Source organism: Sturnus vulgaris, chromosome 2 (assembly GCF_052056855.1).
Source record: "Sturnus vulgaris isolate bStuVul1 chromosome 2, bStuVul1.hap1, whole genome shotgun sequence".
Classification (NCBI taxonomy): domain Eukaryota; kingdom Metazoa; phylum Chordata; class Aves; order Passeriformes; family Sturnidae; genus Sturnus; species Sturnus vulgaris.
The window spans coordinates 31,659,030-31,680,455 of record NC_142244.1 but is presented as its reverse complement, the minus strand read 5'-3'; the positions used below and the strand labels follow the sequence as shown (position 1 = coordinate 31,680,455).

The following is a 21,426-nucleotide window of genomic DNA, read 5'->3' as shown; positions in this document are numbered from 1 at the left end:
GCATGAGACTTACTCAGACACAGAGAGAGGTTTAATACTTTCCTCGCTTCCCATCCTTACTTCTGTTTTTACACAGACAGGGATCATCACTTCAGATTCATTGCTGCAGCATGGACCACTGCTTCTGTGTTCAGTTTTCTGCCTGTTGTAATCCCATCTTTTTCAGACCACCTCCTTCTGGGAGTGGAAGTTGTTCCCTGTAGACATGGGCATTTTTTTCCTGTTCATGGATGTACAGTTTGCTCTTAACAGTCTTACAAGAAGCTTTATGAGAATTACCACCTTACTGAAAGGGGCAGGTCACTCTGTCCTGGTCCTATCCTCATTATTTTTAACACTCTAACAATATTTGTGCCCTCAGTAAATTGTGTCAGGATGAACTATATCTGCTCACCAAGCACTGAATAAAATGGTGAGTCATACCTGACCCGGGATTCATTCCTGGGCCTCCACATAAGAAACACTGCCACTCAATGGTGGGCTTCCAGGGATGACCTCCTTTGTGTTTACAGGACATTAAATGGAGTTAACCAGCTCACTTAACCTCCTGCTCCGTTAATGTTGCATAACGCTTCTTTTGCTCATCAGCATGCTTTGGGAAATTAACACTTCCAGAAGCCTGGATAGATCTAAGCCATCACCTTTCCCAAACAAACCTGAAGTCACATCAAAGACTGACAAGAACAAAACAAGTTTATGCAGCAAGATCAGTTTCCTCCAAACCAGGCTGATTGGCATTAACTGGAGAATCTCATATCAGCTCTTTGTTGCTTTGCCTAGAATTTTTCAGGTCTTCTGTTTGCTCTTTACAAATATTCACAGGGCACAGTTCTCTTCCAGTCTTCTGGGATGTCTCTGATATTCTAAAGCTTATTAACCCCTTGTTTGGTGAGCAATAGGGCAGAGGAAACTGGGTTCTCTGTGGACTTTTTTCCTGTATGTTCTGTACTTTCCACTACCACACCTTCAGCCGGGGTTTCTTGATGGCATCCTTTCCACAGCTTGCCACGTTTGTGAGGGGCAATTTCTTCTACAGCCTACATCACTGGGTTCCCCCACCACTCTCTAAGACTACATAGCTTTTTTACATAGTTCATAGCTTTTTGTTTGTTTGTTTTTTGGTTTTGGGGTTTTTTTGGGGAGGGGTTGTGTTGTTTTTGTTTTTGTTTTTGTTTTTGTTTTTGTTTTTGTTTTTGTTTTTGTTTTGTTTTTGTTTTTGTTTTTGTTTTTGTTTTTGTTTTGTTTGTTTGGTTTGGGTTTTTGTTGTTGTTGTTTGTTTTTGTTTTCTTTGTTTTGTTTTGTTTTGTTTCTGGAATAACACAGCTTTCCCAACATTTTCTGCTTAATTCTTTTGGCCTGCTGGATGGACTGCTCTGACCTGTGGGGCTTTGCCCAGCAGCATGGCTACAGGCTCTATTCCAGCACAGGCATTGGAAGCATTTCTTTCCTCTGTCAGGCTGCTGGTTTTCATACAATTTGTTGGAGCTTATTTACCTTTTAGAATCTGGTCATTTTGTCAAATCCATGGCAACTAACAGACAGACAGACAGATAGACAGGATTCTGCAGGTAGCAAGGCAACAACATGGGTCTCTCTTCCCTTAGGAAAGAACAGTAAAACCAGCAGCAGTGGCCTGCCTGGGCTCAGGACTCCTGGGTGTAAATGATCTGTACGTGATCACTGCCAGACAGAAATAACAGCCAGTAACACCTGATTCCATCTCTCGCCTCAAATTTCCATGTAATTTTACATTAGCTTTCCTTTGAAAAGGAAACCAAACAAGCCATTCCATTTATATCACGTAAGAGTGAGGTACAAGTGACATCAGCTCTTGAGCTCTCTGTTCCCATCATCTCAACAGCTTTCCTGACTCCCCCCACCATAACTACCAAGGTTTCCTTGGTCCCTAGAAAATCCTGCTCCTTGTCTCTCTCATATTTCTGACTCCTTTTGCTGCCTTCTGTCGTTTTACTCTTGAGGGGGATTTTCAGTGTTTGCGTCATTTGGATTTTCACCCTTTAGTTGACCTTTCCCTGGTTGAAATTTCTCCTCTGTTTTGTGCTTCCCAATTATACTAAACACATTCGTCAGGATTTGAAAAGGTCAGAGAGAACCTGTGTGCCTGATGTAGCCCCTTCCAGAGCTTTCTACCCTCTGCTACTCCCAGGTGAGAAAGCAGGAAAAGAAGTGCAGAGAGCAAGAAAAGCTGAACGCTGACTTGTGCTGCTCCACCATGTCTGTACAGGGGGTTTCTTGGGATGAGAGTGTGAGGGATCACTGAGCAAGGTTTGCGCAGATGATTTGTACAAGTCCTGTGAGAGCTAGAGATGAAAAGGCTGGAGTGTGACAGGAGCCAGGATAATCTCTGACATAAAACCCCATGTACAAGAAAGTGACAAAAGCCGGGGGGTTTGGCATGTGCATGCCTGGTGACACACAGTGGTGCAGCGTCTCACACAAACCTTGGCCGTGACACCACTGCCCGCAGTGTCCTCCTCCCACACCACGACCTCCTGGTGACAGCAAGCCCTAACACAACCCCATCCCCGTGCTGATCCTCCAAACACGCACTGACATCACTCCCAAACACATGAAAAACCTGTTGATTCTCCTAAACATGCTCACAAATTCACATGCAAGACTCAAATACCCCGGCATTGGAAAGCACAGAGCAGCCTGGTTCATGAGCACAGGAGCTTGCAGGAGGCCTGGTGAAGAACAGACTCAGACCTTTCAGATATCTGTCCAAAGTTGGCACGACCTGTTCTGGCTATCCTGTCATGCTCAGGCTTGGTACTGTGTGTCCATTTGTCACCTGCGTGCATCCTGATGCAGTGGCAGGTTGCTTTACAGCTCAGTGCTGTCTCTACTATTTCTTTCTGGTATTTTTTTTTTTTTTCAGGGTCAGTCACAGTCTTTTCCCATCGCTTTATGATGAAAAGTTTGATTGTTTTTGAGGATCTGAGGAAATTACTTTCTTGCTTCCTCATATTTCAGGCCCTGGAGTGGAAACTGTCTCTCTGTCATTGACTTTTTTCTCTCGCCCGTTGGTTGCTCAGCTGCTCCCCTCTGATTTGGTCTGTGCTTTCTGTTTGGTTCTTGATGGTGGAGGGAGATGTTCCCTGTGAAACACTCGGCCCCTCAAAGGCACATCAGCTTCTTTCTTTAATTTTGCTGTCACATCCCCACCATTTCCAGACGCATCCCATCGATCCCTGGCAGAAACGCGCCTGGGGACACGCTCAAAAGACCTGGGTGATCCCTCAACGGATAAAACACACCTTGGACGGATCTCCCTCCTCCCCCCGCCGCTTCCCCATCGCTCCTACCTCACCCGTGTGTCCCACGGGCTCTGCCCGTGAGGCTCGACCGAACCCCGCCGCCTGCCCGGCCGGGGGTGCGCCTCCCCGGGGCCACCGCTCTGCCGCACCCCCCGCCCGGTATCGCGGCGGCCACGGGGACCCGGGGGCCCGAAGCCCAGGGATGATGGATGCGGGGACGGGGGACGGGGGGCGGGACCGAGGGGTGGCATCTCCCCGAGGGCACTGCTGCGGGGCGGAAAGGCGAGGGGCGGCGGGGATGAGCCCCGGGGGGCCGCTCGGGGGAGGGGGATCCCGGGGGGCCTCCGCCCCCAAGGACGGACCGGTCCGGGGGTGGCATTCGCCGGAGCGAGCTGGAGCGACGGGTCCCTTGGAGACACCTCTCTCCATGGCAACCTAATCGCTTCCTGTGAAGATCCCGAAATAACCGACGAGACGGGGGAGCGGAGCCGAGCGGAGCGGAGCCGAGCGGAGCCGAGCCGTGCGGGCAGCGGCGGGGAGGCGGCGGGGGGCAGGTCCGGCGGGCGGCGGGCGCGGGGCTGCGGGAGCGCGGCGCGGGCGGGCAGGGAGCGGGAGGAGCCTTCGCGCCCGGCTGCCGGGGCAGGGGGCTCCGGGCCGGGGGGACACGCTGCCCCAGCCCGGCTGCTGCCTTCGCCCGGCCGCCCCGGCGCCCCCCGCGGGCTGCAGCGGGGGCCACGGTGCCGGGCGCGCCCGTGCCAGCAGCCATGGGGTTAACGGGAGGCAGCGAGCGAGAGAGACAGAGACAGAGAGAGAGAAAGAGGGGCTGGACCAGTCCTCGGCAGCTGTTTATTTCAAGGCATCTCTCGCTCCCTCTCCCTCAGCCAAGGCTCAGCCTCAGCAAACCTTCCTCCTCCTCTTCCTCCTCCTCCTCCTCCTCCTCCTCCTCTCCTTCCTTCGTCCTGGCCATGAGAGGCATGGGCAGCAGCAGCTGTGCTCCCCCAGCCCTCTGCTCCGCCGCCCCGGCTGCGCCCCACTCGTCTCCCCGCAAGGTAAGTTCATCCTCTCGGCCCGGGCTTGGGGGACAGAGTGGGGACAGGGCTGCAGGGGCGGGGGGAGGAGGGCTGCGTGCCCGTCTCCAAGTCATCTCTCCCCATCTCCTTCCCTGTGTCCTTTCTCCCCCTTTTTCTTTTCTCTTTCCCAATCTGGGTGCTCTGTCTCCTTCCAGCCGGCTGTCTCCTTCTTCCCCCCTCCTTTTCCTCCTCTTTTAGTCGGGGGCAGGGGATGCTTGAGGGGCCAGGAGGGAGGGGGCTCAGCCGAGGGATCGCTGCCTCTTACCCTCCAGCTCCGGGCTCCATCACAGACCTGTTGTGCTGGAGCACTGGAGCCTGCGCTGAGGAAGGCGACTTCAGCCAAATTGGCGCAGCTGGAGAAAGGAAACAGAGGGGTCAATCCCACCTCCTGCCTGGCCAAGGGTGCACCATGCAAAAGAGAGCAATTCAGATGTGGAGACTCAGCACTTGAAGCACTTGGATGCCCGGGAACAGTAGGAAACTGGGAGGCAGAAGATTGTCAGACTCATGACATGTATTGCAGGCAGGCACTAGATGGCAGGGGACCGGCATCCTAGAGTGCTGCTTGGAATGGGGCCACACTCACAGTTCCCAAATGCAGGGAGTCTTAAGCTCAGAGGACCATTGATGGGCTTCACACGCCCATTCCTTTGCTATAAAAACGTCCAAATGCAGCATCACCCTTCCAGCCCCGCATTCTGCCCCAGCCTAGGATTGCCATAACCAGCCCATAACTGCTCACCCTGGCAGTCTGGCACGGGAACTCCTATCAGCAAGCCACTGAACGCTGCAGGACCTGCACTGACTCAGGGCGAGCAGTGTCAGCCCCTCCGGGATCCTGCTGGATCCTCCTGGGTGCTGCCACCAACCCTCTCAGCCTCTGACATCAGGTAGAGGGTAAAGTAGCCTGACATGAACTGCTGCATTCCAACTACCAGCCCCCAAATTCAGTCAGCTCTGGGAGGTGCTGCCCCCAGCCCCATGCATAGCAGGAACTCTTTCCCTGGATGGGCTTGGCATCTCCACCCCCAGGGTATCAGCATCCAGATTCACAGTCCCAGCTGCCAAAACTCCTCCGAGTGCAGCAGAATTGTCTCCCTGGGTCGTCTGCTCTGGGATTCCTCCCTTTCCCTGTCTTCACCCAGCCAAATACAGCAGGGCATATACATAACCCCTTTTCACCAATACCGGGGTTCATGCTTCCTGCTGCCAAACCAGTAATGACTGCATCTCTGCCTCTTGGACCATGAACTCCGGAGTGTTCATGGCCACTGAGAAAAATACAGGTGTGGTGTGCCCAGCCATCACGAAGTGTGTGTGGGGGGGTCTTGCTACCAGTGCCTGAACTCACTCTGCTCAGTGCTTGGAGATAGCTGCTAGGTTCCGTTGTCCCAGATCACAATCTCATATCAGTAGCTGTCACCACAGCCCTTAGTGCTGGCTGGGAGATTAAAAAATAACAGCCAACCTAGCATTCCTACTCTGTAAGGAGGGCTGGGTCCTCCTCAGGTCTGTTTTGATTTTTTCATCACTATTTTGAGTGGAATCGTTGCAGTGGGGGAGCTGGGCAAAGCAAGGATTTGCATGAAGCTCTCAGTGCTGCGGGGTTGCTAATGGTGAGCGTTATTTCAGCCAGCAGTAAGTTTCATAATCTTGGCCCAGCTCTTGTGAATGTTCCATTTTTCAGGGTCATAAGCCTCTTTACCCTTCTTCCATCCCTTCCCCCTCTCCCCAAACTGGTTGGCAATTTCATTGTTCCAGTGGAATATATCCGTCATGTGAGGTCATCGCTGCATAAGGAGAGGTGATTGATTGCTTAGGTCACTGGGGCCTGTCCCATGCTGGGCTTTGAATGCTGGTTTGGAGATCTTGCACCGGACTCTGTGCTCAAAGGCGAGGCGAGGCGATGTGGGGTGCAGAGGGGCACGGTGATGCATTCCCGGCAGCTTGAGTCGCCAAGCAAACAGACTGCTGCATTCTGAACTAGCTGGAGCGCTCTGAGAGCAGACAGCTTCATTCCTAGAGGCACAGTATCACAGCAGTCAAGCTCTAGATGTTACAAAAATACAGATAGATCATCATCTGCCAGCTGAGCCAGACAGAATCGGGTGCAACTCTTTTCCCATTCCCGGATGGAAGGAGCCTCTACCCGCTCCTAACACGGCTTGTGTGCGCTTGGCTTCATCCAAGTGCTCTCCAGTCAGAGCTGATCTCAGCTAGGCATTGAGAAAGCTGTGAGATTCTCAGATTTTAAGGCCAGAGGGACCATTTTGATCATTGAGACTGACCTACAGCAGAGCACAGGCCAGAGAATTTCACCAATTTAATTTCCTGCACCAAGCCCATAACTTCTGATTGAACTGTACCATCTCTTTTAGGAATACAGCCAGGCAGAGGCTGCAGGCAGTAGGGAACACACCACCTGCCTAGGTGAATTGTGCTGGTGTGTGACCCTCTTTATTAATAGTATTGTTCCTCATTTGAATTTGTCAAACTTCAGCATTTTGTAACAGAAGGTTACAGATTGCACTTGATGTGAGGAAGCTACAGCATACGGCTGGCACCTTGGGTCTTTTATTCCTGTGATGCCTTTTTTATTTGAATAGGATTTATCTATGCCATTAAGGTATACAAAAATCCTGAACACAGAGAAGGAGTTACCATAAGTGAATCCTAGGGCTTTCCAGGGGCACAGGAGTATCTGAACTCCAGAGCTCAGGGTGTCATTCAGGGTTTAGTCAGAGCTCCCTGCTCTGAGCAGGAGTGCAGCAGGCTTTGCTCCTAGCCATTAGGTAGGATGTAAATTCCCAGCCCCCTTTGGTGAACTGATATGTATGCTTTGGGGCATGGCTACTGGGATCTTCTCTCTCATGTCCCAGCAACGGCGAGTCCATGCTGCAGGAAACTTACAAAGAGGAAGGAAGCGCAGATGGGTGTGGGGAACAGCAGCAGGATTCATGCTTCCATCCTGCAAATGTATGAGAGCAGCTCCTAACAGATTAGCCCCAGTCTGGAGTGATGGTGAGGTCCATAAGCAGTAGCAAAGAACAGTGTAATTCTTACTCACTGCTTTCAAGCACCAGGATTCACAAACTGAGCTCAGTGAAGTGCCCCGGGTAAATAGCTTTGTCATTCACACTCTGTCATCTGTGCATCACAGGACCTGAACGCTGAGATGAAGGCTCTGTACCTAGAGTGAAAGTATACAGGTTTCTCTTCAGACTCTGGGAGTACCCCAGTACAGTTTTATTGCCATTAGACCTGGGAAACACATACGAAAGCAACAGCCTTGTCATGACGTACTGGTGCAGAAATCCAGTCTCTCTGCTGTGGCACACAAAGGCTTCTTGAATGGTATAAGGTGGGATTGTGGGATTTATACTCCCAGGTAGTAAGAGCATTGGCATCCCCTCCTCTGCTCTGAAGGTCTAACAGTTTATTTAGGATCCACACTGAGAGCTGCATCCAGAGCCGAATGAAGGGCATGTGTTACTCTTGCCCTCCAACACAGCAGGGTCAGTGCCCAGGACACAATCCTGCTGCCGGTGGCTGACCGCAGAGTGCCCCAGACATGCTTTGTCTGCTGTTTAGTCAATAATCCACAGGGACATCTATGCTCCATTTCAAACATAAACACTCCAAGCACGGTGGAATCCAGCCCGCACTGCCTGGTGTTTTCACCTGAAACCTTCCTTTGCTTCCACACCTTCCATGCCATGGGAGACACCTCTGTCCTGCTCCCAGCTCCTCCACAATCAGTCCTGGGTGTGCCAGTGCAGTACGCACTCTCAGTCTTTGGCCATAATCTTACTAACAAACCAAAATGTGTTGACAGCTTTGCATCAACCGACCAAACTGACTTTGCATCATTTCTGCGCTCCTCTGGAGCCACCTTTGGGGGTGGGGGCATCAGGAATCACCAGCTCTTCACTCTAGGCAGCAGAACCCATGCACAGCAGTGTCTCCAGTCTGAGGCTTGCACTTCCATGTATGGGCTGTCCCCTCCTCAGCATCATGTGAGCATGAGGCGGTCAGTGCTGGTGCCCACCCCTCGTCAGTTCATTCCATACATTATCTGCTCCATAGGGCTGAAATTTAGACAACCATGTGTGAAAGCCATCCAGGATTTGGCTCTGTGGGGTTTCTTATTCCCAGGTTTTCAATCCTGGAAGTCCATAGACTGGGATGTCATTACTGGAGCTCACAATCTCAGCTTAGAAGAGCAGCGGTGTCTCCGTTATGAGATCTCCCAACAAGTGAGGAGAGCACAGCGACCTCAGCATTCCTACCCGCAGGCACATTTCTGAGGGTAGAGCCATGGCTGTTAGAGGTTACACATGCACCACTACTGTACCACACTACCTGCACCTGGAGAAGGTCGCCCCTGCTGGGATGGCACTGTCCAGCCCCACATCTCCTGCTTCCCGATGCAAAACAGCCCCTAGCCCCCGAAGACTTGAGCTGTGACTGAGAGTGCTGTGCCACAAGCAGAGCAGGCTCTTCATCCCAGGGAACTGCTGTCCCGTGGTGAGTCCCAGGCATGGCCCCAGGCACTCCAAGCCACCTTGAAACCTCTCCTGCAACTTGTGTGCCCTCTAGCTTGGGGATCCACACAAGGAGGTCCTCCATGCTTCAAATTCCCTCCCTTTCAAAGTCCAAAATAAATTATTTCATGGATTTGTGTTGCCAGACATGATCTTCCACGGCATCGTGATCATAATCCAGATGTCCAAGATCTCACCAGTATCTGGCTTCAGAAGAAACTTGCTCCATTCTGCTGCCTCTCTGCAGAGCTGCATTTTAATACTGAGTCCCCTCCAAGGCTTAGAGGTTCAGGAGCAAAGAACAAAGAAATGCTGAGAATAGCTGCTCTTTTCTCCTCATCTTCATCTCAGGATCCCTCCAGAGACTGATCTTGCCCCGGAGGGAGGGGCAGGGCACATTAGCCAACAATTCTTTTTTTTTTTTTTCTGTGAACTTTGTTTAAATATTTAACAGAAGGAAACTAAAAATATCCCCGGTTAATGCAGCAGGAGCTAGACAGCTACTTAGTCTTGGGTGCCCTTCCTCCTGGTCCCTCTTCTCAGGTGTACATCACAGCCAGCCCTGGGCTCTTCCCTCAGGAAGAGGAAGCCTCCCACGCAGGAGGGGCTGCAGTTTTTTTTCAGGGCGTGAGGTGAGCAGGGGCGGATGGCAGTCACATCTTGGAAGCTGGGAGGTGCAGCACAGCTGGCTCAAGGCTGGAGGGGCAGGGTTGGCCTCTGCATTGACTCCCTCAGCCAAGCATCTCTGTTTCTCCATCCCGGCAGCCACAGGAGGGCATGACCGTGGGTTGTTGGCATTCATGCTTTCCCCTTCACGATGAAGGAGCAGGCTGAATGTCTCGCATGATTTTTTTTTCTTTTTTGTCCTGTGTGTGCGTGCAGTTGCGGAGAGGATCCGGGGTCAGGCACATAAGAGCTCACCGGGGAAGGGCCGGCACCGCGCTGTGCCCAGCCGAGGGAAGGGGCGGGCAGCATGAAGGGCAGCCGGGCTACACCGGGCTGATGCCGGAGCGTGCTGAGCGTCCAGGGCAGAAATCCGGCTGAGCGGACCCGACCTCACTCCGTGCTTTTGTTGCTCAGCCTCAGTGGGAGGGGGAAGAGAAAAGGGAGGAATAGGCGGAAAAGGGAGGGATGGGACAGTGCAGAGGACATTAAGACAAGGAGTGTGGGAAGGTAATTTCATGTTAGCTAAGAGAAAAGTAAATACTAAATATTTGATAGGCGTGTTTTTTTCTCTTAAATTCTTTAGTGAGGCTGGACTTTTTCTCGCTGATTCACTCTTTCTCAGTCATCTTGGTTTACCACTCTCGTGCTTCCCCTCTCGCTCCCTCGCTCTGGCACACAATGAAGAGGCTCTTTTTTAATAAATGGATTACACACTCCACACTATAAATAAACACAGGAATTAAGATTCCAACTTGTTCCAGCGATAAGCAAACAAAGATGCTGAATCCCCCTCTCGGCCCTCAGACAGGAGAGTCCCTGGGGAAGCTGCGCATGTGCCTGGGCACGTGTGCTCCAGAGATCGCTCCTCGCTTTTGTGAGCATATGCTAATGCATGTGTTTCTGCTTGGACTTGGCATGTGGGAGGGGGGACGATGCACCTCCGTGCATGGGGGGCATGGGAGCAGGAGAGGGTGCACGTGTGTGTGCATGGACTCCTCTCGTCCTGCCTGCCGGGGCCGGAAGCTCACCTGGGGCGGCACACAGTGCCTGCAAGGAGAGAGCTGTCACCACTGCGGGAGGGGAACTGACACCCCTCCCTTTTGGTTCCTAGTGAAGAAGATGAGACAAGATCCTGACTGAGCAAAGACACTGTTGCGTCTGAGATGGAGCCCAGTGCCTGGTAGGTTCACAGCTTCCCACACTGGCAGGTGAGGCGGGAAGAAAACAGGAGTGTGGGTGGTGGGCTGCTCCCGGCTGCTTGGCCTTTCAACAGGAGGAACGTTTAGATCAGGCTCTCTTCTTCTTCCCCCCACCCCGCAGCAGGATGCCTCCACTCCTCTCCCGCATCCACTCCCTGCAGCTGTGGCATCTCCTCCTCGTCGTCTTGGCTGTCCCTCCTCCCGGCACTTGGTCTCTTCGCTCTCGGGGCCCAGCAGCCCCTCGGCCTCTTTGCACCCGCCGAAGCCCCTCGGCCCCGCGGTCTATTTGCATCTGGGAAAGGACCTCGCAGCCGGAGCGGAATTCCCGCGTGGATTCCCGCGTGGATTCCCGCTCGGCCCTGCCGCGCCAGCGTGCCCTTCCCGGGCGGGGAGCAGAGCTGCGGCACGTGGTGCGTCTGAGGCGCCAGGCCGCAGGCGCCCGGCCCGCCACCCCCTCGGGATTCGAGGATGGCATGCCTTCCTCCCAGTACCCCTGGGCCATCGTGTGGGGTCCCACGGTGTCGGATGAGGATGGAGGGGACACAAACTCAGCCAACCCAGGCTTCCCACCGCTGGGATACACCTTTGTCTCGCCACACGGGATGGCAACGGCGCAGCCCAACTCCCACTCACTCCTGCACAACGCGGGGCTCAACCTGCGCGAGACCCCAGCCACCCTGCGGCCCTTCTTGTTCGGGCCCCGGGGGGAAGGTAAATCTGCTCTTTGCTTCTTTCACCCCTCGTCCCCTACAGGAGCAGCTCCTTCTGCAAAGCTCATCAGGAACCTCTCCTTGCCCTGCTGCTCTCTGGGGACCGGAGGGAGTGGCCATCATAACCCTCACTCCTCTGTCTGTCTCGCAGGTGTGGACCCCCAGCTGTACGTCACCATCACCATCTCCATAATCATTGTCCTGGTTGCCACTGGAATCATATTCAAGTTCTGGTGAGTGGGATTTGGGCCAATGGAGGCTCTCACTGGGCTGGTGTCTACAGGAGGACTGTGGGCTTGGGACCCATTTGTCCTAGGGGTGCAGATCTGGTGCTGCAATCCCTTGCAAAGTTTGGCATTTGGCCGTGCTGGGCTCTAATGCTGAGTGTAGCGGGGTCCATCCCACAAACCTCTCTGTCATCAAGGGCTAAGGCTTGTCTCTTTACCTCACCCCTTACTCTCTCCACAGCTGGGACCGAAATCAGAAACGCCGGCGTCACTCGGGGCAGCAGAGCAGTGGGAGGCAACAAGAGAGCCAGCAGCCCCTCACAGACCTCTCCCCCACCACTGTCAGCATCCTGGGGCCCTACGGTGACCCCCTGACCCCCACACCTGAGGCGGAGGAGTCCAGGCAGAGACAAGAGGGTGCGGAGAAACTGGGTGGCCATGGGAAGAATGCAGCCTTCCAGCTCAACCGGTGAGTGGCCAGTGAGCTGGGGCAGGAGGGGCTGGCAGGGGACAGGGGGATGGGCACGCTGAGGCAGGGCAAAGGTGACCTTGGCTAGCAGGAGCAGTGGGTTGGGGCAGTGTAAGCGCTAATTAATTTCCAATTCCCTCTTTCCCCCAGAATCCCACTGGTGAACCTGTGAAGCTCCTGGGAGAGGCTGAGCTGGCTCCCCCACCCTCCTGTCACAGCTGGCAAGCGCAGACTCTCGCTGCCTCTGCTACCCCAGGAAAAAAACAACCTCCTTGTGCCACGGCCCACCACCACCACCATTATTAACTAACCGCACCGGGATGTGCCTGGGCAAATGGACGAGCTGGGCCTCCTTAGCCTCCTGCTGGGGGAAGGTTGGGGACCCGCCCTGCCCATGCAGGACAAGGGTGACGAGAGAGCAGAATGGGAAGACAGCTGGTGGTGGTGTGAAACCTTGACCTCCCCAGCCCCTCTTCTAGCATATGTGCACAGACACACTTGGATCTCCATGACTCTCTCACCAGTGCATGCCTGACATCGGGGGTAGGCAAGGTGGAAAGGCGTACCCCTGTCCCCGTGGGCCCTCACCCTCTGTGTGTCCCTTCCCATGTCGTGTGCTTTGCAGTGAACGTCTGGAGTTCAGTGGCTGCAGGATTGCCCGCCAGGTGACTCAGATGGTGGCAACTTAGTCTGTTCCTGAGACCTTGGCCCTCCTGAGAGTCCCAAGGGTGGGTGAAGCTTGGGCAGAAGAGGCTCACAGAGCACCTGAGCCCTCTCAACAAACCATTTCCTTGAAGGAAACATTCTCTTCCCCCTAAACGGAAGATATTCACATCTTTCCAGTTTCTTTCTGCCTAACACTCCTTTGGGTTTTTCTCTCTTCAGCTTGTATCTTTCTTCCTCTCTCCGTCCACAGTTTTTTCCCCTCAGTTCCCACCCCCATGCCACTTCTCTTGCCAGTTAAAGTTGGAAAAGATTCCTTTAGCTTTCCAAATGTTTTAATCTGTTGAAAGCCTCCTTGCTGTCTCTCTCCAACCCTTCAGCCTTCAGCAAGGTTTTTCTGAGTAACACCAGTCTATCATGATGCTTTCCAGAAAATCCAAGGTGAAGCCCTCTGCTCACCATGCTATTTAGCAAGTGTCCTGTACACAGCTAAAGCATGGAATACAGACATTGCTGGGCATGAGGAACTTGAATTTTGCTGGGCTCAGGAAGAGATTTGCTTTCAGATACTCCTGGTACAGGCAACAAGGCAGCAGACCGGACTCTGCGCCTGGGATCACCAAGAGTGGTTTAGAGATGACTTTGGCAACACTGGAAGGGTTGTCAAGTACTGCTGGTAGGTCTCTCCTGGAGTGCAAGGTGACTGGAAACTCACAAGGCAGTGCTCACCAAGGGCATGAGAGAGAGGTATCTGGGTTCCCAGTGAAGCTTCATTCAATTCCCCAGCTGGTCAGAACTGAAAGCAATGGCACAGGTGTCTGTCCAAACTGGTTGCCTGCATATGTCCTTCAGGGCTGTGGTGGTCTGTGGAGCTGGCAGCCGCACTGTCACTTATTTGTGTGAGCAAGATCAGTGCATCTCCACCTCTTCCTAGGCATGGACCCATGGGTGTCACTTTGAGGAAGTGTAAGATGGCAGATTTCAGCTTAATGACCACAGTTCCTCTTAGCTTTTATGGACAACTTCAAATTAATTAAAATCCCGCACTGACAACCACTGAGGTGAAAAGGTGCACATTTAGATAAGGTTGCCCCCACAGTGTACAAACACCTTTAGCTGCTGATGAAGGACTGATGAAGCCAGAGGCAGGAAAATCACCCACAATTTGAAGGCCCTAATGTACCATACAAGGTCTCTGACAAAAGTCATCTTGGAGAGAGGGAAGCGGCCTTTCATCCTTTATTTCTGCACTAAAAGCCTGTTCTTTATAAGACAAAGCACAGGGAATTTCATAAGAGGCATGGTTCTGCCCGTTTACCCAGCTGAACCATTAGGTGTTCTCAGGTCCCATCTGACTCACAGCGAAGGGCATTTAAATGAGAGTGTAAATTACAATAAGCTTCCCAAAAACAGTAGAGATTTGGAGAAAATGACAGGTCAAATAAAATTACTGGCTTATTAAAAGCACAGAGTGACTGAAAGATGTAGGTGGAAAAGGACTCTGGAGATCTTTAGTCTAAGCACAGGTTGAGTCTGTGCTTATGGCAGGGGATATTAGTGCTTTACTATAGATTGATCTGTTACTGAGCCTATTCTTATTCGGGATCCATGCAAGGCTTTGGTGCACATTTAAGCTGCAGATAGACAGGGAAGTACCAGGTGGCAGTTCCTGCTCGCTGCCCCATTCATTGCTGCCCCTGTTCCCCCTCTCCCTGGCACGTCCCTGCTATGGAAGGACATCTGCAGGAGGCTGCACAGCTGATTGCTGGCAATTTACAATACCTGGAACTGGCTGAAGTAACCTTCCAGACCAGATTAATTAGATTGTTCTTTGATCAACAGCATTTGTTGAAACAAGGCCAGAGTTTAGACTCTTCCACTTCAAGGGCTGTCCTTGGACTTTCTCTTTCCACATGCAGTGTGGAGAGAAGGTTTGTAAGAAAGTGGCAGGGGACCACAGGAGGCATAGTGAAAACATTTTCCAATACTTGATGTGGGGAAGCCCTGCACTCTCCTGGGAAGGCCTTTGTAAATTCTGCAAACAAAACAGATTTTGGTGGTTTGGGGTTTTTTTCCTTCCCATTTACATGTCTCTGGTTTTGGTAAAAGTATCTCCAGGGAGTTAAACCTTTCATGGATGCTGTGCTGAGGGGAAAACTGGTGAAGCTGTGTAGAGAAAACTCTTACAACAACAGAGGCTTGGGTATAAAGAACATCTTTTCTAAGAACAATTTTCCTACCAAATACGTTTTTATGATAATCATTCAATCTCTCACACAAAACAGTTTAGATACAGGGAAACGACTTCATTGTCCTGCCCAAACATTCATTGCGATGCTTTGTCCCTGGAACAAAACACTCAGAACACATGTGGACACACAAACTTCTTCCAGTCAATAAATAATCCCACTGGATCTGTTTTCTCCGTGACTGGAGCCTTCCCCTACACAGGCTGGAGCCAGAGCATGCCTGAAGTCTCTACCCTGGCCCAGGGTAATATTTTGTAGGATGTGCACATGGGTGGGTTGACAGCACTGAGTACCAAGCCAGGGCAGAGGACAGTACCTTCTTAGTCACAACCCATACGGTTTCCCTGTCTTCTAGATGAATGGAGGAGAAAGATTTTTTTTCCTTTCCATTAGAAATGAAAATTTTTTCTTTCCATTAGAGAGAAAAGTGTGCAGGGAAACCAACTGGAAGTGTTTGTAATCTTGGGCTAATTCTGCCCAACATTTCTATGCTGTTTGTTAAAAGCGAGCATCTAGGTGGGCTGAGTGAGATGAAGCAACTGTGTCTCTGCTGAGCTCCCGGAGAGCCCTGGCTTTTTGAACACAAGGGTGGTCTCTCTGTGAGCACAGTGGAAGGGAGGGAAGTTCTGCTTTGAAGCAGGAACTGGAGTCTCCTTCTCTTTACCCAAGAGAGTGGTATGACCACAAGGCCAAATCCTGCTTCAGCTTCCCCATCTGGTTGGTTGCAACTGGTAGGCAGGGAGCAGACCTCCACTGTGTGCTTCCACACCTCTCCTCCAGTCCAGTTTCCAGGGACTCGCATCCAGCCAAGCATCCCAAAATTCAGAGAGGGCTATCTACCTCTTCCTCAATGGCACCCAAGTGCCCTTGCAAATCTGGTCCCTTCAATTCCCACTCCACTTCCTGACAAAGAAAAATGCTTGGAAAGGAGTGGTTTGCTCATTCCCTGCAAGTTCTCAAACAGGACCACCTTGAGACTGTTCTGAATAAAACTGTGGCTTTGTTTTTTCACTCTGATGAACCACATCTGTGGCACAGCCTTAGAGCTGAGACCTGCAGCACAAAAGTCCTGGGTCAAACTCCAGCTCCCCAGCTACATCCCTGCTAATGTCCCAACGTAGTCCTGGCCCTACCCTGGGAGGACCATAGAGAGAAGTCCCCTTCCATCACCAACTGCTGGCTCTCTACTCCTCTTTTCCTGTTGTTTTCCTTCTCCCACTGTTTTCCCTCTTCCCACTCTTGTCCTGTACCATGGTCTCCCTCCTGGTTCTCTCTCCTCTCCTAGTGTTTCACTCTCCCTACTCCTCTCTCGGTCTCCCTTTGCCACTCGGTCTCGTTCTGCCACGGCTTCCATTGTGCCCTCCAGCCTCCCTCCTGCTCCTCTGCTCAGTCTCGCTCTTCCCCCTTCCCTGCCCTTGTGCGCTGTGATATATATTTTTGTAGGATTTATCTTCTCTTTGTGGTGAAATATTAAAATCTTGTGGGATGTTAGTTTCAACATTTTTTAATAAAACTTTGCAAAATATTGAAAGAAGACCTCTTGCTTCTATGGAAGGTACCATACTGAAAAAGTGAGGATGGGATGAGAGGGACTGCGCCCTGGGCAGACCCCATCGGGATGGGGGCTCAGACTCCTGGCATCCCACATTCTCTTCTTGGGAGTAGAGGGGGCAATTTGGCCCCGTGTCCATCTTGCCTTGGTCTCTTTGCCGACTAAAGGGGCCCTTTGACCACCCTCATGCATTTCAATGGGAGGTGGCGCCTGGTAGAGGAGGAGCCCTTCTTCAGCCACTTCCCCACCCAAAGCTGCTGTCCTGCCTCTGGAGCTGCTGCCTTCCAGGCACGCCCTGGGGCTGCTTGTCACGCCGGGCCCGGGGTGTCCGGGAGAGGTGGCAGAAGCCGAGGGGAAAGGAGGGACGTGCAGCGCTTCAGGCGCAGAAGCCTCCCTCACTGTTCCCCGCGGCTGCCTCCGCAATTTCTATTTACAGCCCTGCTGCCTCCCCTCCTGGCCACAGTGCTGCTGCTGTTGCTGGTTTCCAGGGCTGCTCTGTAATTAAGCATCCTTGTCTCCTGCAACTCCTCCACTTCGCAAGCCCAGCCGTAATCGGGGCTGGGGCGCACCAGGCTTGATGGCCACTCCAAAGGGCTGCTCCCTGGCAATGGTTGGAAGACTGCTGGGGATGGGGATGGTTCCCAGCCCCTGCTCCCTCCACACTGTCTGAGTCCTCTGGGCACTGGAGGTGTCCCTTATCCTCTGCTCTATTGTTGGAGGAAGGAGCAGGGTTCGCAGACCAGACCTGACCTCTGGCTCTGGAGTTTCTGCCCACTGGAAGGACCCTTCCTGCTGCAGGGCCAGCCCCCCGCCACATGGCACCTGTGCCCTGAACAGGATCTCTGTGGATTGGTGGTGGCCCCAAGCCCATCAGAGAGCAGACACACTCCTGTGGTGTCTGTCCTGGGTACAAACACACAAGAGGCTGAACAGCACCTCTTCTGCCTCTGTGCTGAGTGTAGGAGGGCAGAGACTTTCACCCCTGGAAGATCCTCTCCAGTAAACAGCTTTGGGGCTGGGCAAGCCAGAGAGAGACTTGACGGAGGTGGCGATAGGTTCTCGTGCTGAAATTACATTCATGTACTCATTGGTGCAGTGAGATGTTTTGCACAAACCTCATCTGCTTCCAGCCAGAGCTTCAGCCCTTCCTGCTGACTTCTCTCTGTCATCAGATGCTTTTCCTCTGGTGCCCTCTCCGCACCGGCTGGGGCTGCAGACACTCAGCCAAACATACCCTTTTTCACCAGGACTCATTCTCTGACTCACAGGAGAAGTTCCACAAGCTGCCCCTTACTCTTCTGGCTTTCTAAAGCACTGACTCCCTGGTCTAGTCCCCTCCCCTCCCATCACTCCTACCCACCTGTCCATGTTGACTTCCCACCTTTCCAGTCTGGTCCCAGCCCTGACTGCTTTTCCAGCATCTCCATTCCTTTCCAGCCTGCAGCCTTGCCTACTTCCCTAGCATCTCCCCCACATACTGTTCTCCAGCTGGGAGCTAGCACTGGGAGTTGCATTTTGAATGAAGACAGCAGAGATGGGAAGAATGAATGCAATAATTTAAAGAAAACATATAAAATCTGTGCCATGACTTCAAGACACATAAAAGTCACCCTAATGAGTGGTCAAAAACCAAGCATGAGGTGTTGCTGACTGCTGTGATTTCCTGGGAAAGAGAGTAGTTCAGAAAAACATTTTGAAAACATCTCCAAAATCTGGGATTCCCTCCAGCTGAATGCATTCTACTGCCTGCTATAAATTATCCCATTATGGGAAAAAATCAACTGGAAGAGTCTGTATTGAAGGGATGTGGCAGCAACCAACAACACTTACTTACTTCCCCTGCTGAAGGACCCTCTCCAGAGTTGTGGATGGAAGTTAGGACTCCATGTGCTCTGCCCTCCTCCCCAGGCCTGTGCTGCTGGATATGATTTCTTTGTGTTCCTTTGCAGCACACCTTGTCAGAGAGCCATCCCAACACTGTGGGCACGAGGGGAGTAGTGGGAAAACACCTGTGGAGCTGTGGCGTCCTTGTGCTCCTCGAGGGTGTGGAGCAGGCATGGGAGCGTGGACAAGCTGTGCTAACTCAAGTGTGAGCCTTTGTGCAGGGGGAAGGGAGACCTTCAATCACAGGTAGCTCTGCACTCTACTAAAGGGAGCTGGCTGCGTGGATGGCCATTTAATTAGGAGAAATGCACAACTTAAAACTGCCATAAAGAGTCGCCCTGAAACAAGCAACCTCTCATTTCAGCATCATGTAAAAGAGTTGAGTAGCTCCCTTGGTTCATTCCTGCTTTGATCCTTAGAGGCAGAATTGAATCTTTATTGAGGGCTGCTGTGTCTCCGAGTGCACATTGCACTCAGTGAATAATAGGCCATTCAGTGACGCATTCCACATTGATCCAAAGCCCAGCTTTCTCTGGGAGTGACCAGAATACAAGCAAAAACATCTTCAGCCTCAGATCAATCCTCACAAGGGATCTGGCAGGGAAGAAAATGCCAGTCTCTGCTCCAGGGCCCTGACCTGCCTCTCTGTGGCTCCTAGTTAGCGCTCCAGTGGCAGGAGAGCAGATGCTCTAGGGCAGCCAGTCTAGTTTGAAGCTCAGACTTTGTCGACAGCTGGACATACCACAAGGGTTCAACAAACAAGCAAGCAAACAAGCCTGGGGTGACTTGTTTTCTATCAGAGGAACATGGTGTGATGCCTACAGCATGCACTGGTCAAATCTGAGTTACAGCCTGGCCTGGCTGGGGAGCCAGTTGGTTTCCTTGTTAGTTTGTCTATGAAAGGATGCACCAGAATCACAGGCATCGTGATTCTCTCAGGTACTCTCTAAGTCTTGGTGAAGTGACACAGACTGCAGAAGCTTTCTGAGCTCTTCCCAAACCAAGGGGCAGTCAGTGGTGGGTGTCCTCTGCTAGTGTCAGAGGAGTCGATCTAGCCAGGTAAGGACACAGTTTTGCCTGAACGAGTTCATTAACCAAAGCATGAATGCAGTGGTTAAATTCATCTACAGTGGAGGTTTGTGTCGGTCTTACTATGCTGATTCAGACACTTTTGGCAATATCAGGAAGGGTTATCTGAGCCTGAAATTGTTTCTCTTCCATGCCTTTTTCTGCTTTGCCAATTCTTTTCTTATGTCACATATTACACAAATCACACAAACATCACATGAATGAGATCTGAGGCTCTGTGTAACCATGCATTAGCTGGATACACAGCAGGAACCCTAAGAGGTTCCTTTACAATGGGATTTCTCTTATACCAAGCATCAGGGCCTCCATGACAAACTGAATACCAAAAATACTGTCCTGGATAAATGTGGGCTTCTTGTACCTGCTCACATTGGCCAGCTTACATGTAGCTCCCTATGCAGTGCAGTAATTCTGAGCACAAGATATGGGGAAGAGACTGATTTTCCCCTTGTACTTGCAAGTTAAAGGAGGGCTGGGACAAAAGGGTGACTAAGCATAACACTAGCTCTTCCAGGGTTTTGGTGACAGTTCTTTGTTGATACTCATGCAGTCCTGCAGAGAGAAACAAATTGCCTAACTAAAATATAAGGAGCTGAGGCTGCCAAGCAAAGGCCTAAAGAGAGGTATGAGGGAGCAGGAATATATGAAGGAGGACAGGAAAAGGCAGGGTGAGGAGAGAGTGGGCAGAACCAGATATTGTGGCTAGGATTAAATGATGGGGCTGGAAGGAGAAGTAGGAACAAAAGCAGGGATCAGAATAGAAATTTAGAGCTAGGGGGCATTAAAAGCGCTGGGTAAGTGAAGACAAGGTGGGTGAAGCAGGGCTCTGGGAGCTCACAGGGACCATGGTGCTGCCAACAGTGAAGCCCCAGTTTAGCCTGAGCACTTACCCAGCTCTCCTGATCCTTCCAGCTGTTTCAGGAGCAGCTTGCCTGCCTGCCTGCCTGCCTCCTGGGGAGGGAAGGGAAAGCACATGCTCATGGGTCAGCCCTCAGAGCTCAGCCTCATTGCTGCAGTGCTGACCCAACCCATGTGTGAAAGACGCGGGACTGTCACGAAATGTAGGTCAGGGGCTGAAAGTCCCTTTTGCAGGTTTAAAGGTCTCAGCCCTCTGATGTTTGCTACAAAGGATGATACATTCCCACTTAAGAGATGCTGCTCCCTTTTCTTGCTTCCTTATCTATGTTAGTTGTCCGGCCATCATTTTCCAGCAGCTGAGATGGAGTCTACTTTATGTGAGCTACAGAGGTACCAAGAACTGAGCCATAGGGATTGTGCTCTGAACACGCATGGCACTGAGACCACCAAAATTGAGGCTGTCAGAGTCTGCCCTTGTGCTCCCAGAACCAGTCTTTTGGACTCTAGCCTTTACCACTAAAGGGCAAGGACAGTTCCACCTGGAGCAAGTACTGGAGTAGTGCCTGCTGAGGGAGGAGTGCCTCAGACCTGGAAATCTATGCACTGGAAAGCCCAGAAAGAATGATGCATGAAGAAAGTGCTTAGCAAAGTTGAAGCCAAGGATGCAAATGTGAAGGAAGGAGTGAGTAGTGGTATGAAACAGTGAGCACCATCCTCTGCACCAGAAGGGCCTGCTGGAAAACAAGTGCATGATAACCTGACTCCAAGCATCTCTCAGGATGGTAGATGAAGAAGCTGGTGTTTCAAAACTTTGAGCTCACTTTGCATCCTGGGTGGTTGCTGCCATTTGTTTTCTTCTTTGGTGATAATAGTACGTCGTTTCTCTGCACGGTTCACTGCACAAATGATTTCACATACCCGCCCGAGCTGTGCTTTATTGTACTTTGTTTAAATATGCGAAATTG

The 21,426-nt window shown here is 51.8% G+C and overlaps 1 protein-coding gene across 7 annotated transcripts; it reads left to right on the top strand.

Annotated features, from left to right (window-relative positions):
- Positions 1-3,697: 3,697 nt before the first annotated feature.
- On the top strand, positions 3,698-13,168 carry PIANP (PILR alpha associated neural protein). 7 transcript variants are annotated; one of them, XM_088159072.1, is made up of 7 exons: positions 3,698-3,835; positions 4,163-4,330; positions 10,673-10,741; positions 10,885-11,471; positions 11,622-11,703; positions 11,939-12,166; positions 12,317-13,168. In XM_088159072.1, the coding sequence occupies exons 3-7, from the start codon at positions 10,725-10,727 to the stop codon at positions 12,336-12,338; spliced, it is 936 nt and encodes a 311-aa protein (XP_088015198.1). In that variant the 5' UTR covers positions 3,698-3,835; positions 4,163-4,330; positions 10,673-10,724; the 3' UTR covers positions 12,339-13,168. The 7 variants fall into 7 exon arrangements, with proteins under 7 accessions (XP_088015198.1, XP_088015196.1, XP_088015199.1 ...); XM_088159070.1 differs by having other exon boundaries at positions 10,882-11,471; XM_088159073.1 differs by lacking the exon at positions 3,698-3,835 and having other exon boundaries at positions 4,107-4,330; positions 10,673-10,769; positions 10,882-11,471.
- The last annotated feature ends 8,258 nt before the right edge of the window (positions 13,169-21,426 follow it).

Bases quoted from the DNA above. Each gene is read 5' to 3' on its own strand.
- PIANP (XM_088159070.1), top strand. The intron at 11,704-11,938 runs GTGAGTGGGATT...CTCTCTCCACAG, and splicing joins GGAATCATATTCAAGTTCTG to CTGGGACCGAAATCAGAAAC. The intron at 12,167-12,316 runs GTGAGTGGCCAG...TCTTTCCCCCAG, and splicing joins GCAGCCTTCCAGCTCAACCG to AATCCCACTGGTGAACCTGT.